The sequence below is a fragment of the Zootoca vivipara genome, chromosome 6 (genome assembly GCF_963506605.1).
Source record: "Zootoca vivipara chromosome 6, rZooViv1.1, whole genome shotgun sequence".
Classification (NCBI taxonomy): Eukaryota; Metazoa; Chordata; class Lepidosauria; order Squamata; family Lacertidae; genus Zootoca; species Zootoca vivipara.
The window spans coordinates 51,330,960-51,348,535 of NC_083281.1; the positions used below are offsets into that span (position 1 = coordinate 51,330,960).

The window sequence follows — 17,576 nt, forward strand, 5'->3', positions numbered from 1 at the left end:
GACTCTATATATAGAATATGTCTGTTACTAGCTAGGTAGATGCCAGTAATCAATTTATGATTATTATTATGCTTATATCACGTCTTTTCTTCCAAACAGCTGAAGGCACACACATCCTCCACCCCCATTTTCTCCTCGCAACATCCCTGTGAGGCGGTGAACCCAAGGTCACTCAGCGAACTTGATGCCTGAGTGGGAAAATAACACGGGTTTCTCCGCATCTAGTCAGACACTCTCACCACTACCCCACAATGTGCAGTGCCTGTGAGAATGGTCAGCAACTAGTGGCCTGTCTTGGCCCAAACCTGTCCCATTCAACGATGTCATCTGCTGCCCTTCAAATGCTAGCCTCTTAGAGAAAAGAAGGTTGTGAAGAACAGCATCTGGGATGCCAATTATGGGAGCAGCCTTGTTCTGATGACAAGGGACACCTGCTTTTCATACTCCCTGCTCCTTCAGCAGAACCTCTTGCCAAGCAGCGTTCTGCGATCAAAGACAGCATCTGTCTCTGACCACTGGGAATTATTGCCAGTTATTGCCTTCAGGCCCTGGTTTGTGAGCATCTCTGTGGTGTCTGTCTGGCTAGTGCTAGACTGAATGCTGCTTTAAAAGGACTTGTTGCTCCAGCCCACTATGGCCATTGCTGTGGTCATGTTTCCTTATGAAGCCCAATCTGAAGTGTGTGGTAATATGAGCGTAGCCAGGATTTTTGTTGGGGGGGGGGTCTTTTGTTGGGGGGGCAGAAATGACGTGATTGGTCAGTTAAGTATTTCTATTGTTTTACTTGATTTAGGGGGGCAGTTGCCCCCCCTGCCCCCGGACTACACCCATGTGCAGTAATGAAAGACCATTTTGATCTGGCCTTTACTAGCTGGAGGAGCTTAAGGTTTAACGGTAAGTAACGCTGGTGAAATGGGGTGGGCGATGGAGGGCTAGCAGTCCAAACTCTTGCTTTTGTATGTCTGTAGTTCACTTTTAGTCCATTGGTGACATCCTGATTTTGATTGTTTATCCAAGGCAGACAGTGGCCTTGCATATGGCAATTCAGCTCTTACAGCTGAAATGGTTTAGAGGCGTCTTCTCCAGCCTGTGACCCAAAATCCCCAACCACAGGCCATCAGGTTGGTTTAGGGAGAGAGATTCCCTGCCTCCTCAAATATTGCAACTACTGACAGTACCAACTAGTTAATTGGTTGAGTCATTAGCTGAATTTTTAAAATATGCATTTTTTAATTTCAACCATAGCACTTCCTGTGTTAGGAGAGTCAGTTCTGATAGTGTTGTCCTAAATGTCTTTTTGTGCAAATGACTTTTTGTTGTTGCAAATGGTGGTTGCAATTATTCTCTCTGTGTGCTTATCTATATATCTATATTTAAAGGCAACCACCTACTTCCCTCTTTCATTACATTTTTAGGAGTCACTTCTGACTAGGGATGGACAAATCTGACAATATAGGTTCCTCTCAGCTACTATTTTTTCAGCCTTCAGTTCTTTGCATTTCCACATCAGTTTGCAATTTTATTTTAAAATCCTCCTGAAAATCCACCAGCATTTCAATGTGACTTTCTCCTAATACATACTTTTCCCATATGCATCCCCCCTAATACACCGTTTTTTGCAAAGCAATTTTCTCTAATATAATGCATTTTTGTATGCTACTTCTACTGATGTACGCATTTTTATGCACACTGTACCCTAGTTGTAAATGTTACCTGGCTGGAGAACAGCACTGCAAAATTCAGAAGCACGTTCAGTTTGTAGGAGGGCTGTGCTTTGGTTTCTATATTGTTTTGTAAAGTGAAAATTAGGCAGGTTCAGTTTTAAATGTCAGCTGAATCACCCCCCCCCATGCCTCCTTCTGACACCCAAAGCTCTAAATGTCCACTGTTCATACTCAGCCTTTGACTAGAGCTCTGGACAGGCTGAAGCCATGCTAATTCCCCCCTCCAAAAAAAAAAAATCCTCTAAAAAAGCAGCCTGGAATGTGCTCTGGGAAGGGAACATTGCTCTTTGCCTGCATTCCTAGTTGCCTACATGTATCTGCAAATACATTTGTCTTTTCGGGGGGGGGGGGGGTGTATTTAAGCTAATTGTTCCAAAGCATGACTTGCTTTCCCGTGTGATGGTCCTGTTGTCTGAAGCCATTTCCCCCAATATCTCTTTCAATATAACCGCAATATGTATTCCCATTGGTGTAATTAATTTAGTTGAAGGGGAAGGGAAACAATGAGTAGGCAAAAATAGTTAAATCACTAGATAGCTGAAATTAAATGTTAGCGATTGTGATTCCTAATAAATCCAAGTTTCAGTGACTGTTTCACTTCGAGCCCTTCTGGAGTTTACAGCACATTTCATAGTTTTTTGCCACCTACTTGCTCACACATAACACAAACACAGGAAGAAGAATCCGTTATGCATTTGATGGTGGACCTTCTGCTGAGTCATTTTTATTTAGAATAAGGAAAATAAAATATTAGATCTGCTAAAATACAATATTTGTGTCATAGTAAACTGAAGATTTTCTTGGGGAAATGATTTTATAACATAGAACCAGATGATAGGGGAGAGGGAAACTTACTGTATTAAATGATAACTCTTATAGCAATGCCGCCAAATTATAAAAGAGAGAGAGAGGTGATGATATCAACCATGTTAAATTAATAAATCTGTATTGCCTTATTTTACACTGAGGTGATGCAGCATTTCTTGGTTTTTGCCTCTCTATTAATACCCAATCATCGAGTAATTTTAATTGAATATTTGGATGCTGCAGAGGTCTATGTTGGGCTTTGATTTGATTGAGTCAGTTGTAATGCTGCTAGGAGAGGGATGTCCTCTTTATAGTCTAGAGATAATAAAAGGATGCTGACCACAACACTTCTTGGATGCTCTTCAGGTGGGGTGGGGGTGGGAAAATTGAATACCTATCCCTTCCAAATGAATGCATTCATAATAGGGTGGATTTGCCAGTTGGCATGAAAGCAGAGGTCATCTTGAGGAAAATGACACCTAAGGTCTAAAGGAGTCATCTGCTTTAAGAGATCCTGGGCAAGATGCCAAATATTGCATTTAAGAAGACGTATCCCCCCAAGTTTTTTTGTTTCGGTCCAAAAATAACACGGGAGGCAGGCAAAACAGGCATCTGGAAATGATCGTTATCCATCCACACATTTGTTCATCCTCACATCGTCTCCCTGCAATGCACTATGTTCAGAATGCATTTTAATATTCTACACTAGGAAGCTTGGGGGTTGGAAAGGATATGTAAAAATAGAAACCTTACTTTTTTAAAAAGACACTTTTTCTAAACTGGGAATAAAATGTGGGTATCATATCCATCACTTGTCTTTTTTCTTTTAATTTTTTAAAAGAGCCCTCAAGAAACAGGATTTATTTCTTGCCATGCTCTCCAAAAATGGATTTCTTTGCAGCTGGGATAGCTTACAGTATTTTCGCTGCTGTGTGCTTTTCCGTCACAGGCAGAGTTCATGAGGAAACATTGAATATATGATTATTTCAGGTACAACCCAGGATGTGCTTATTGTGGAGCAGTGACATTAATGGGATTACTCTGGAGTAAAACTGATTATGCATTGCAGTCACAAGCAATGCAGATGAGGTTATTCATGCTCAAATTTGCACCAGAGTTCCTTGTAAACTGTGTCCTTGTAACACTTCAGTCCTATAGGCGCTTACCTGGGAGGGAGCCTCGCAGGACTTACTCCTGAATAGATGTGCATAGGATTTCACTGTAAATAATGTATTTCTCTTCCTCTAAAATAATTAGATTTTTCAATAAATCCTGCCAGTTTGAGCTTGTACAACATGAGAAATTCAAGGGGCAACAGCGTTTGCTGTTTGCTGTTATACTGCTACATATGTACATCAATTCACCATTCCTTTGCTCATTTACAGTGACACAGCTAATTATTCTGACGAGTAGAAAATAAAAGCAGTGCATTATGAAAAATTAAAGGCTACAATTCTATATTATCTAAGCTGGGAACAAGCCCCATTAAACTTAATGAGGCTTACATCTGAGTAGACATGACGAAGGCTGCACCATAAAGGGACGTTAGCTCACAGCTTGGAGAGCAAGGTGTTTTGTTTTTGATTTAGCAATTTCCCCCCTCCTATCTTTCTAGTTCTTTTTCTATAGCTTTCCTATTACAGAACTGATATGAAAATCAAAGGACAGAACTGGAAAATCCATTTCAGATAATGCTTAATATTAGCAGTGCTGCTGCTTCAAACAATGGACAGAGATAAGGCTTGTGCATCAAAGACTGCAGTTGTAAATACACTTATTAGGGAGTATATTCTATTGAACCTGCTTCCGAGTAAAACTATCAAGCATCAAGCTGCTCCTGATTTTTGCTTTATGTCAGAGTAATAACGCTTTATTTTTAAACAACACTTTTATTAACTATGTTTTTTAAAAAAATATTTTTTTCTTTACTAAATTAGGTATCCAAGAGAATCTTCTACATCAGTGATGTGAGAATTCCTGTTACCTGGAGTCTGACAAGGTACAGTTTTATTTTATTTGCGTAGCTGGCATCTGCTTTCTCCTTCTTCTTCGAAAACAGCCAAGCTGCAGCATAATGTAAGAGAAGAAAAATTATTGGCCACAACGGAAGTGTCCCTGTTGATTTCCCAAAGCTTTGTGGAAGCCGCTGTGTTTTGCGTAGTGGGGACTTTAATGGTGTCTCTTCTCCAGTTTTCCTTTGGAACTCGTGGAACTCTTTTACTGAGTGCATGATCTTTTGCCGGTGCTATCTTTTGTGTGTGTGTGTGTTTTGTATATGAGTGCATTCCAAAATGCAACCAAGTGTGTGAATTGCGGCAACTTTTTCCCTAATCCTATTGAGTACCCGTGCTGCTTCTCAGTAAAGTATCCCCACCAGCACCAGTCCCAGATACCAGTCATCTCTTGTTGTTGCTGTTGCACCCTGTGCTTGCTCTTTTCAAAGCACAAGGCAGGCTGTCCAAATGAAATGCAACTAAGCAGGGGGAAGGGAGAGTGTACCGTATGAGATGTTTTCTGATTTTACTCGTTGACTCTTCACAACATGCAATCCAGTCCCATTTCTCTGTTTACCTCGAAGAGGGCAGCTGCCCTTCTCATTTGCAAGGGACAAGCTACACATTATGTTAGCCTTTGAGCGCAGAAGTGTGTTTTGTTGTTTTTACATAAACGGCCAGCATGGGAGCTCAGATATGGGTTGGAACCCTAGCACAGGAAGGGTCAGGGGCTCTAATCTCTCTCCCCACCAGCTGTAGCTTCAGTCCAGATTGAGGGCCCTACACCTGTGATTTGCACAGGGGGTTAATAACATCGGAGTAATAACTGTAAGTTTTTCCAAATCAATGTTGCAAGCATGAAGAGGAGGAGGAATTTGAACTAGGATTATAGTTGTGTGCGCAGCCGAAATCCTTTCTACCCCAAATGCAAGAATGCTGGTCTGAATTGCTTTTCCGCAAACCCTGAGGCAGTTGGTTTGTAAAAGCGAAAACCAAAAACCTGCCCTGAAAAGTGTACCTACTAAAGCTGCTTGAGGATTTTGATTTCTGTGCAAACTGGCCTGATATGCATCTCCCGGAATAACACACAGATCGGGAATGCTACTATCCTTTGGATTTTGCAGTTCTCTGAATTTTGTGAGGCATTTCTTATCTAAAGAAATGCTCCAAAATGCTTTACAAGTTGTGTATTTTAGAATAAAATACATGTAGAAATGTGTTGATTGAATTAAAATGCATATTTAAATATGTATTTTATGTGATTTAAATACGTAGTTAAATACAAATTTTCATGCAGTTTAAAAAAATGTAGATGAATGTAGAAACAGGATGGGATGGATTTATGAATAAAGATGTCCAAGATTATCATGGAACAAAAATAGGCTAACCTGTTTATCCCCAACAGCCATGTAGCTAACATAATGTGCAGTTTGGCTCTTAGTCCTTGCACAGGAAGTGCAGGGAACTTTTGGCCCTCCAGATGTTGCTGAACTACAACTTCCATCAACTCCAGCAAACACGGTCTATGGCCAGGGATGATGGGACTTGCAGTCCAACAACATTTGCAGGGCCAAAGTTTCCCTTCACCTGTTGCATAGGGACATCTTGTCTCATTGTCTGTTGGGAACTAGTTGCTGTCCAGGCATCTGACTTCCAGCCATGAACACAGGTTGGTGGTGGTAGAGTGTGGGATGGAGAAGCACCTCTCTTCCTCCTTACTGCTGTGAATCTAGTTGTTCATTCGAACACCTATCTGAGAATACAATTGCTCCTTTTTTGCAGTGTGTGTGTTTATTTGCATAATACCTTCAGTATGTTTGGTGCTTTCAATTGTACAAAAATAGGTCTCTGCCCTGAGGAGCTTACAATCTGTAATTCAACACAGGGCAGATAAGTGAGGAAAAGAAGGGAGATGGAGGGAAAGAGGGACAGAGAATGCATTTATTCTAGTTACATATACCGTACTTGCCCTTGCATAAAAACCCCTAAGGCCCCATTTGCATTATACATTTAAAACAGTATTACACTACAGTAGTACCTCGGGTTACGAACGCGATCCGTTCCGGGTCGCAGTTCGTAACCCGAAAAGGTCACAAACCGAGTGCCGCTTCTGCGCATGCGCAAAGCGTGCACGTCGCTTCTGCGCATGCGCGGGGCGCACGCACGCCGAAAACACCCGAACTGTTCGCAACCCGAGCGGTTCGTAAACCGAGGTACGACTGTACTTTAAACAGTCATGCATTCCCCCAAAGAATCCTGGAAATTGTAGTTTGCTAGGGGTGCTGAAAGAGAGATTGTCCATTAACCCACTCTGTTTTAAGTGATATGATCTTGCTTTAAATGTATAGTGGAAATGATGATTCGTTTAGGTGCCCACCCCCCTGCCCTGGAAAAGCTCTTGTTCCTTTAACATCAACACATTTGCATTCAGCAGGTGCAGATATCCCTACCGTCAAACTTCAATGCATATTCACAATTTCTGCTTTCTAAAGCACAGAACCATGTGAAGGAAAAAGAAGTGATAATGGGGAACAAGAAGGATGAGGACCAGTCCCTTGCACACACCTTCAGTTACTGCAGTGGGGTATCTCTGTGGCCAGCTCTGCTGTGTTGTGATGCACTCAGTACATTTGGAGGTGGGTTGGGTTCAGATCCTCATCTGTGGGTGATGTTTAATATCCTTGGACAAATGCACTCTTCCTTAGCTTGCACACCTCTGCATTTCTTACTTGACACGTCTGGGTTCTGTGGACAAGACTGAGCCCCATTAACTAAAATGGGTTTGTTTGTTTTGCTTTTGTTATTGGGGTAGAGGGTTTAAAACTTTTATTTGTGACTTAGGGATGCTTCCTGGGACATAGCACAAGACCCTCTGATTTAGCCTGCACATTGTTTTCAACCCCTTCTCTTTTTAAATTCTTGTTGTTTGTGCCTTCCTTTCTCTGCACACTTTAGGATCAGAAATGCATGTGGCTTGTGGGGGGGTTTTTTTTGGGGGGGGGGAGAGTGGCCTCACAATGAATTAGCTTTTCCAATTATCAGTATCCCTGTATCAGTATCCCTTGAATTATGCAATTAGTTAGGAATGCTGGCTGCCCTGCTCCTTTACTTGGCCAGTAAGGTGCTATGTTTATATACAATACCGATGCTTTCTTACGGTCCTTTAAACAAAATTGAATTAAAATTATATTTGCCAGTGGGTTAATGGCATAGCAAAAAATCTTGATGGTATATTTAAAAGGACTTGCTTTGGAGCAGTGAGTTGACAGGTTGTAACTGGGGAGACATAATAGAATAGAAGTGGGTGGGCATGCTGCGCCATTGTAGTTACTCCATGCTTACAACAGGATATGCTGAGAAAAGACCAGGGGTGGGGCATCTGATGACTGGGGGCCATATGTGGCCCTCCACGCCTCTCTCTATGGCCCTTTGAACTCTCCCCAGGCCATGCCCCTCACTGGCCCTGCATGTTTTCACTTGGCTGGAAGCTGTTCTCGAACTCTGATGCCTCTGGCATCCCTAGATGGAGGCTAAAGAGTGTGTGTGAGTATGTGTAGAAACTAGCCTACTGTCCAAAATTGTTGCTCCACCCACTTCTGCCTCTGACCCCGCCCACCACTGGCACCTGGCCCTCAGAAAGCTGTTCAAAAGGGAATGACCCTGGGCTGATAAGGTTCTCTACTCTGGCTGTATAGAGTGTTGGAATATTGACATAACTCAATTATCTCCTGTGAAGCAGTAATGTGTCATCTCACAGTAAAAATGTGAAAGAAATAAATGGTACGGAAGCAGCAGAGAATGTGCACTGCAGTTCACAAATGTTCACATATCATTGATTCAGGCTTGCAAAGAAGTCAATAAAAACTATTAACTATTCCTCCTGCCTTAGTATACTTATGGTGTAGTAAAGTGGATATGCGTTTGGTGCTTGGAACAGAGAGATTTGGGTTGCTAGCCCCACACTGCTGTCAAGCTTAGTAGGAGTCCTGGGGCCGGTCACTATCTCTCACAGTGCACAGTAGCAGAGTTTGGGCGATCCTAGCGCTTGGCGTGCTATGGTCCATGGGGTCACGAAGAGTCGGACACGACTAAACGACTAAACAAGCACTTGGCTCAGATGTGAACAAGCCCTGAACCTGCGCAAGCAGTTCTGTCCTCCATCTTTTGTGCTACCTGATAAACGAGCCAGGAAGTCTTAAGTGAACAATAGTTTCCTGGTTTCACCAAAACCAAGAAACCACTGTCAGTAGCTTCACACCAAGCCTGGATATGAAGCCATGACTTGACATTGGCTTCTTATCCTGCCTTGTTCCAAAGCTGTTAACTGTAATACCCCATTCAGACAAAACTGGAAACAGTAGTTTCAACTGGAGAAGTAGAGGTGTCATGTGCATTGCCACAATGCTTGTTCATATTTTGGATTGAGTCAAGATACCCTCATTCTTACCAGCTCAGTGTATAATATATTTGTGGAACATTGGTGGCCTGAAGTGATGTTTGGCTTTTGGGAAGAGGGAACCTCTCTCCCAGGTGAGAAAATGTTTCTGTGCCTGATTACCCACAGGTGATTCTTATGTCCATTTAGTACATGGTTACTAGGAAGTAGGGGTGTGTCTCCACAGCAGAAGGAGATGGTAGAGTTTTGAGCTGCTGGAAAGGACTGTACTACTCCCTGTGTGAAAAACACTCTGCAAGTAGAAGGCTAGCAAAAAAGTGAGTAATAGAAGTGTTCTTCTGATATTCTAGCTTTGTTGTGCCTTTTGTTGTTAACTTCCAGGGAAGGTTTTGCATAGGGGAACATTCAAGAATGTGAGCCCACCTGGGAGTCTGAAGCAGGACAGCCTATGTTTCTATCTCCAGAACCCGCTCCAAATTTGAGGGGATGAGTTCCGGGCAAAGTACCACCTGACAGTACCCTTTCTACTTTGTGGGTGACTAGGAGCCACCATTAATGTTTCCTACAGGGTCTTTGATACAACGCTGCTGCATAGGATTTGGGGGAATTAAAAATGATGGCTTGCAGGCTTAGTTCACTGGCATGGCAGGGTGGACAGAGTACCGTATTTTCCATGTATAAGCCTGGAGATTTTTTTTACTCTAAAAGAATGTTTAAAAACGGGGGTTGTCTTATACATGGGGGTGATCTTCCCCCATTTTCATAAATTTGAGTCCTGCCAAATAGGGGACATGTTTTACACGGGGGGCGTGTTATACATGGAAAAATACGGTAGGTATTCTGTCCCGCCCACTATGCCAATGAACTATGCCTGCAAGCCACCGTTTTTAATTCCCTACAATCCTATGGAGCAGCATTGTATCAAAGACACTGTAGGTCAGGCACCCCCAAATTGCGGCCCTCCAGATGTTTTGGCCTACAACTCACATGATCCCTAGCTAAGAGGACCAGTGGTCAGGGATGATGGGAATTGTAGTCCAAAACATCTGGAGGGCCGAAGTTTGGGGATGCCTGCTGTAGGTGCTGGTGGGTCCAGGTGGGCCCTCAACAGTTGCCTCAGGTTGCCGGGTGGTGAAGCCATGCCTGACTACTTAGGCCATACATGGGGAACATGATGGTGCTGAACTACAACTCCCATTAGCCCCAGCAAGCACAGCCAAGGATGCTGGGAGTTGTAGTTCAGCAACTTCTGGAGGGCCAAAGATTTCCTGCACCTGCCCTAAGTGCTCTGCATGTGTAGCTGAGTTTTATGTCCAATGGAACTGTGTTTAGGACTGTGGGCTTTGTCATTAGCAAAGTGACCATTTGTTTTAATGCACCTGATCTGCGGTGCATTAAATGTACAAAAGCGTTTGTACATTGCAGCTGGGGCTGCACGGTGATTCATGCTAGAGGAAAAGTGTGCAGTCTCACAGCTCTTGCTCTGCTGCAATTAAATCTTTTTATTTAGCTTATTTTCAGTTCTCTGGTGTTTTGTCTTCGGGGAGGGAGAATCTGTAGCGTTAATGTGCACAGGCCTAACCTCTGGCTTTAGAAAAAAACCAAACCTTCTGGGGAGGAAAAAGAGAACCGAATCATTTCACTTCCTCCTAAATCCTGGATTTAGCAATTGCTGACCGATTGGTGTTGCAAAAGAGATTAGCACTAAAAACCATGTAACTTTGAAACAAACAGATATTGGACTGAGGAAGAGTTAATGAACTTATGTGGTGAGGTTCAGATTGTGCTGACCCCTATGGTAATATTTCATATAAGGTTACTGTTGGGAGAGAAATCAAATTTCAGACGTGAATTTGATTGACAGGTGGAAGCGAGGGAGAGAGAGACATCTGGTCAGATGGGGAATTTGGGAAAGAGAAGGACAAGTGGGGGAAGTGTCGGTGTAATATTAGGAATAATAAGCGTAGATATGAAAAGCCCAATACTTATACTCTCCAGAGGCATGCTTAACTTTATTCTTAAACTACCAGTCTTGAACTTGTCCAACTAAACTGCCATTAAAAAATAGAGAAAAAGTATGAAGTTGGGTGGCCATGTTTCTTATTTTGTGTCTAATTGTGACTTTGCTGGAAAAAGAAAACTGTGTCTGTTTGAGTAACTAATGGCTGGCACAAAGCATCGAAAGATGAAAGATGAGCAAGGTAGTAAAAACCGCTGGTTTTTAGCTGGAAAATATGAATGAAGCAAAATCAACCTTTCCTCTGTTTCATGAATGATGTGTAGTTCATTGGAGACATAGTGAGAGAGGGAGAATTTAATGCAGAGGTTGCAAAATATATAATAGTAGTAAATATTTAGTCCCTCCCTGGTTTTATGATTGATTTCTTTCTTCATTGTATGGAGTATTTTTGGAATTTGAAGGTCTGTAGATGATTAATAAATATGAACCGAACTGTAATATTGGTTTGGATTATATTGGCATGCTAATTGTAATTGGTATGGGCTAATTTCATACCTCCCCACTTCCTGGATTTTATTTTTAACCAAAGAGATACTATCTATGTGGGAAAGTGAACTGGTATTTTGCAATTCTGTATGTGTAGCGTGGATGTTGGACTGGGAAGAACAGTGGCAAGAGACTTAATGCTCTCCTAATGTTCCAGTTTCCTTTTTAAAAATGCAGGGTTTTTAATTGTTTATTTATGAATAATAATAAAAAATACAGAGAACATGTATTTATAGAAAGATCATATTAATTAGGAAAAGTTTGTTCTGGAAACATATTTCTTATGTGGAAGTATCTCTTTAATCTGTAATCTAATTTATTTAAAAAACCTTTTAGTTTTATGTGTGTCTTTAATGCTGTTCCATTTCCATCCTTTATCTTTTAGATATCTCTGAAATCTTTTGGATTTCAAAATGTCTGAAATCATTTGGTATCTACATTCTATGAAGGTAGATTTCCAAAGAAAGAATGAATATGAGAGTCTGAGTAGAACTGAGATACTACAGGTTTTTAGGATTGGTTATAGACATAAAGTAAATCTCATTCCTAAATTTGAATTTCACCCCTCAGTATTATTTTCCATATAATTTTGCATCTTAATCTATTTTAGTTTTTCATTTGTGGGATTTTAGTTTGTAATAAAGTACACATTTCATCATTTATTATGAAAATTATTGTGCCAAAATATACGTTGAAATGAAAATGAACCTATCTAGAAATTAATACTTTACACTGTAATTCTAACTTATGTCTACTCAGAAGCAAGTCCCATTGAATTCAATGGGGCTTATGCCAAGGTAAATGGGATTGGGATTGCTGCATTTGGTAACCAGCTGCAAGTGTTAATTTAAGCAGTGTGTAGGTTTCCTTTAGTATAAAAGCAACGCCTCTGGCATCTATAAGGAATTTAAGATTTTAGACTCAGTGTTCTCTTTGTGCTCCATATATTTTTTAAGGTTTTTTTCAAGCTCTCACATACTCCAAAATGTATAGGGTCACATAAGCACCAGACACGCATATTAGTCTGTGTGCATATGTATAATTGCCAAAATCCAGTGCTTTTTTTTCTTAGTAGGTGTCGCAGGACTGTAAAGTGTTGTGCATAGTGCACGAATGATGAGATCAGATCCATTACTGTGTCTTTCTTTGTGGAAGTCTGTTCAGAATCCTGCCAAGCACAGGGGTGTAGAGGAATCCCATGCAGTTTCAGAATGGATTTTTGTAGTTTCACTTCTGTGTTATCAAGTTGTTGTGCATGCCAAGCTCGGTGTAACACACAGAATCAGAGTGGCTGATGACTGTTGCAATGCATATACATCCAGTTTTTATGTATGTATTTACCTACTTGCATATTGTGTGACTGCACGTCCACTTTGGAACCCCTGGCCCATTCATATTAGTCAGGCCCCTTCACTGCATTGTTTTTGGCACCTGCTAAAAAAGCTTTTTTCGTCCCCAGCAAGCCTACCCAGCCATGTAATTTTAGCACACAAAGTAAGTATAACTGTTTTAAAATTATTGATTTAATTTTATATCCTAAGATGCTTATGCAATTTGTTTTTATTGGTGTTTTGAATGGATATTTTAGGCCGTCTACTGCAAACCACCTAGAAGTCTTTTGTTCTAGTAAGCATTTTGTGGAACAAATAAACAATTGTCACTTTTTGTAAAAATGTATCTAAGCAGCTTGCAAACACAATACCAAGCATGTTGTCAATCATTAAAACTAAATATGCAGAAAGATTTCTAAAGGCCTTCATGAATCCTACCCCACTTTAATAAAAGAACATGACCACAAGCAGGCCATAAATTCAGCAGTATGATATAAGTAAAAGACAAAACAGCAACAACCCAGATCTGCTGGAATGGCTTAGCCTGGTGCCTAAAACCCCATAGAACTGGTGTCAGGTGTGTTTCCCTGGGGAAAGCATTTCACTTTGTGGAATGTAGTCCTCAGTCAGTAGAGCATGAGACTCATCATCTTAGGGTGGTGGTTTCGAGCCTCACACTGGTCAAAATATTCCTGCTATTGTAGGGGGTTGGACTAGATGACCCTTGTGATTCCTTTCAATTCTGTAATTCTCTGATTCTACTATAGTACTGTACATGATATTTCATGGCTCAGGTTTGAGAGGGTCATTGGCAGAATGCCAGGCAGGCTCCCCTACTGAACCACCATTAAAATTGCCCACATTGCCCTAGAGCAGCAGCGGGGAACCATTTTCACCTTGAGGGCTACATTCCCTTATGGACAACCTTCCAGAGGCCACATACCATTGCTGGGTATGTCCAGCCACACACCACTCTCCCAACTGCCTTCTAGGCAAGCAGAAGGTATTCAAGGGTACATTCCTGGCAGGTAAAATAACTGGAAGAGGGCGTAGAGGAGAGCCCCTTAGGGACATGGCTTGGGTGTGTGTCACCTGGGCAGAGTCTCAAGGGCCAGATAGAGATGCTTAGACTGGACCAGATTTGGCCCCTGGGCCTGAGGTTTCCTACCCCTGCCCTAGAGCAATGCCACCTTGGGAGCATTGTGGGAAATGAGAATGGCCACTCCGGGAACCAGCTGCTTTGTGAAAGGAGCCCAAGGCAGCCCTCAGATGTAGGTTCTGTGCTGGGGTCTAGTCACAGTGCCCAGGAATGGAATCCTTGTGAGTGGCTTTGGACATTCATTTGATTATTATGTCTGGATCCTACATAGTTTTCTTTTCTGTGTCTCCCTTTGGCTTACTATGAAAATGAAAAGCCTTTGATACAGAACATAACTGGTGGTTTTCCACACTGCCCTGGCCAAATTAGGACAACTGGCAATCCACATTTATTGACCAATAAGCTGGGTTTCCACATGGAAGGTTTTAAGTCAACATGACCCCTTTCGCTCCCTTTTACTATCTGTCTCAGGACTAGGCAATGAATTACTGAAACTGGCACAGGTAAAAATGAATTTCTTCTGCAAATGAAATGTGATTGGATTTTCCTTCTAGTGAGCTGACAACCAGAAACTGATTTGGTAACACGTCTCAGGTGCACTAAGGGAATGAAGGTAAAGCACTTTGACGTCACATAGTGAAAGCTATTATGTAAATTAAATTTGTCGTTCTTCTGTTTGTTTTATCTTGCTCTTGTGACCTAATGTTGCCACCGTGTGTGTATGTTAGGTGGGTGGGGTGGCAGAGAGGCTGGTCTGCATCCCAAAGCCAGCTGGCAATAGTCCTGTCTTGCTTGTGCACAGTGATGTGGGTTTTCCAGGAAGTTGTGAATTGCAAATTGGAGAAATTGGGGCCTCTGTCACTATTCCTAGGGCCTGGGAGATGGATAAGAATGCAAGGCGAGCCTTCAGTAGTACAACCTAGTGGATTGCTAGCTGCCTCTGAATTTGGCAGTAGCTTGGCATAAAGCAGGGATGAGGTGACAGGAGGGTATTCAGAATCCCCTTGCTGTACTTAAACCGAAATAGCGAACACCAACCAAAGTGCCCCCAGCTCGGGACCTGGGTGAGATCTTTGCCAGTGAAATGGATGCAGCAGCCTAAATGTCTCATTCCTGTGTATATACAGGCTACTGAATCTTATTTCAATACAGTATGGTCGTATCTTGTGCTGGAGTTATGTTCTGGGGAGGATGGCAAGTATGCCAAATAAATACATGTGTCCAAACCATCCCCGCATGATCATCCTATGCTTCCAAGCAAGGCTCCCTGCCTTGCTTTAGGGGGCTCTGGGACCCCCTCAAACGGGGTCTGGGAGGCTTTTGTGAGATCTCACAGGGCCATCCAAGTTCCCACGAGAGTCCGATAAATGAAGCAGAGAGCTTCTAAGCTCTCCACCTCACATACAGTTAATTTAAACTGGTCAGCTTTCTTTTCTTTCTTTTCAAATAATATTTTATAATGTCTTTTCATAATACATTACAATGAAAAACAACAACTAATATAAACCAAAGTAAAAGCAAACAAAAGAAAGAAAAAATAATAATGCAAAGTTCTCTCTCTCTCAGGTAAATCTTAAATCTTATCTCACACATAAGCAGGTGGATTCTCCCAGTATTCACCTGGTAAGATGCAATCAAATTGTACTGCTGACCTGACGGCATCGTCCACTTTGCTTGATAGTGGCAGGCTACCTTAGGGCAGGCTGCATGGCACACTCAAAGCTCTGTCCTCCAGTGCCTCACTGCAATTTCCTGCCCCTCTCCCCCGATATCTGCTGCCGGAGGTGGAGCTCTCACTTAACCAAATGGTAGAGCCGGTCCTTGGACATTTGCAGGCCTTGGTTTGCCCTTGAGGGCTCTCTGGACATTTCCCTCTCATGTTTGCGTAATGTCCTCTCCTCCTCCTTTGCTGTGGACAAATTTAGATCTTCCAAGTTCTCTGGATAACTTGCCTATTGTTTCATTGTAAATTATGCTGGAGAGAACAGGACTTCAGTAACCACAGAGTTCAGTTAAATATCATCTCCCTTCCTTTCATACAATAGTTGGGCTTTTCTCTGTTCCCCACTGCTGTGCTCATTCAGTCATACCTTTTGACTGTTTTCTCTTTCTTTTCTTGTATTTTGGCCTTGTGCTAAAAATATAACCTGACATCCAGTATCTCTCCACCCCCACCAAAAAAAAACCCACTCACCCAGCTAAAAAGGTGCCCCTCTTATTCCTGGACTATAATGTCAGTTCCACCAGATCAAAGGCTGGGAACATAAAAGTCAAGATCTATTATTTACTTCGCAGTTTGCGTCAATGATGCTTTTTGCTTTCTCGTGATACTTGCTGATGTTTTTAATGCTGCGTGTGCTCCTCGAAAGCATTTGTCCCCTACAGACAATATACATATTAATGTAACCCATCAGTGCTTAACAAGCTTGGAGGAACCTTGCACATACCAGGTAGGTTTATTTTCAAAAGGTTAGATTTTCAAGAAGAGCAAGATGGCCATCCCATTTTGAGTTGGTGATTATCTTGGCCTAAACACAAGAAATATTTGAGGTAGGGTTGAGATGCAGCCCAGTTTGTTTGCAGGATGGGACAGGGATACTACATCTACCCATCTGATAATCTGCATTTTTGTAGATTATATAGGCTGAGAGTTAGGAAAGAATACCATGAAGTTCCTTTAAAAAACAACAACTGGATCCCTGTATTGTTAATTGAACAGTTGTTTTTTTCATTTGTTATAAATGGTGTGCCATAGTCTAATCACACCAGCACCATACATTTAAAACACACTTTAAGCACATGGCTTTCCCCCCAAGAACCCTGGAAACTGTAGTTTACCCCCACAGAGCTATAATTCCCAGCACCCTCAGCAAACTATTCTTCCCATGATTCTTTGGGGGAAGCTGTGTCCTTTAAGTTGATAGCATGGATGTGACATAAATAGCCAAACCTCTCATTAGATCATCAGAAATGTGTAGTCCCTTGAAATTTTATTTGCAACCTTTTCAGTCTGTGACTTTTTCACATTTGCTGCTTCTTTGTGAAGACTCTGCAGAGGCCACCTCTGGCGGCAGTTTGTCACATCTGCAGCAGGGCTTGTTTCACCCAAGGGCCAAATTCTCTTCTGGTACCAGTGATAGCTCAGGGCAAAAATGGGTGGAGCAGCATACAGTACATGAATGTCATCTTTTATTGCGTATCCACTGGGAGTCTTGAATGATTTTCAGAAAGGTATCCCTACCCTCGTTGATTAAATTGAGTGATACGTTTTTAAAAACAAAACCAACCACCCCAAACTATTTATTTTTTAAAAAATACAAATACAAATTACAGCTGCATTACCCATTATTTATTGCAGATTATGGGTAGTCTTCCCTAAAATGGTGCTTGAGGTAACTCAGGCAGACGTCTGATCTGGGTTTTATCCTGACAACAACCCTGTGAAGTGGGTTAAGCCAAGAGACAGTGGATGCCTCAAGGTCACCCCAGTGGCCGAGAGGGGATTTGAAGCCTGGTCTCTCAGGTCCTAGTCCAACTCCTAGCCCAAAATGCTGAATCCAGGCCCAACTGTGTCCTGTGTTATGTCAAGAGGGGTCTGGGTGAAAAGACCTTTGGAACATAGGAAGCTGTCTTATACTGAGCCCTCCTAGCTCTGGCAGTGGTTTTCTAAGGGGTCTCTCCTAGCTCTTTCTTGACATGCTACGGTAGGTAGGGATTGT

General features: G+C 42.0%; 1 protein-coding gene across 1 annotated transcript in view; it reads left to right on the plus strand.

Moving 5' to 3' along the window:
- The window catches only part of MAF (MAF bZIP transcription factor), a 243,832-nt gene that overhangs the window by 14,665 nt on the left and 211,591 nt on the right, over positions 1-17,576 (plus strand). The window contains exon 2 of the mRNA XM_035117489.2: positions 4,469-4,530. Within this exon, the coding sequence (XP_034973380.2) occupies positions 4,469-4,502 (34 nt within the window). The 3' untranslated portion in view covers positions 4,503-4,530. The remainder of the gene's footprint in view (positions 1-4,468; positions 4,531-17,576) is intronic.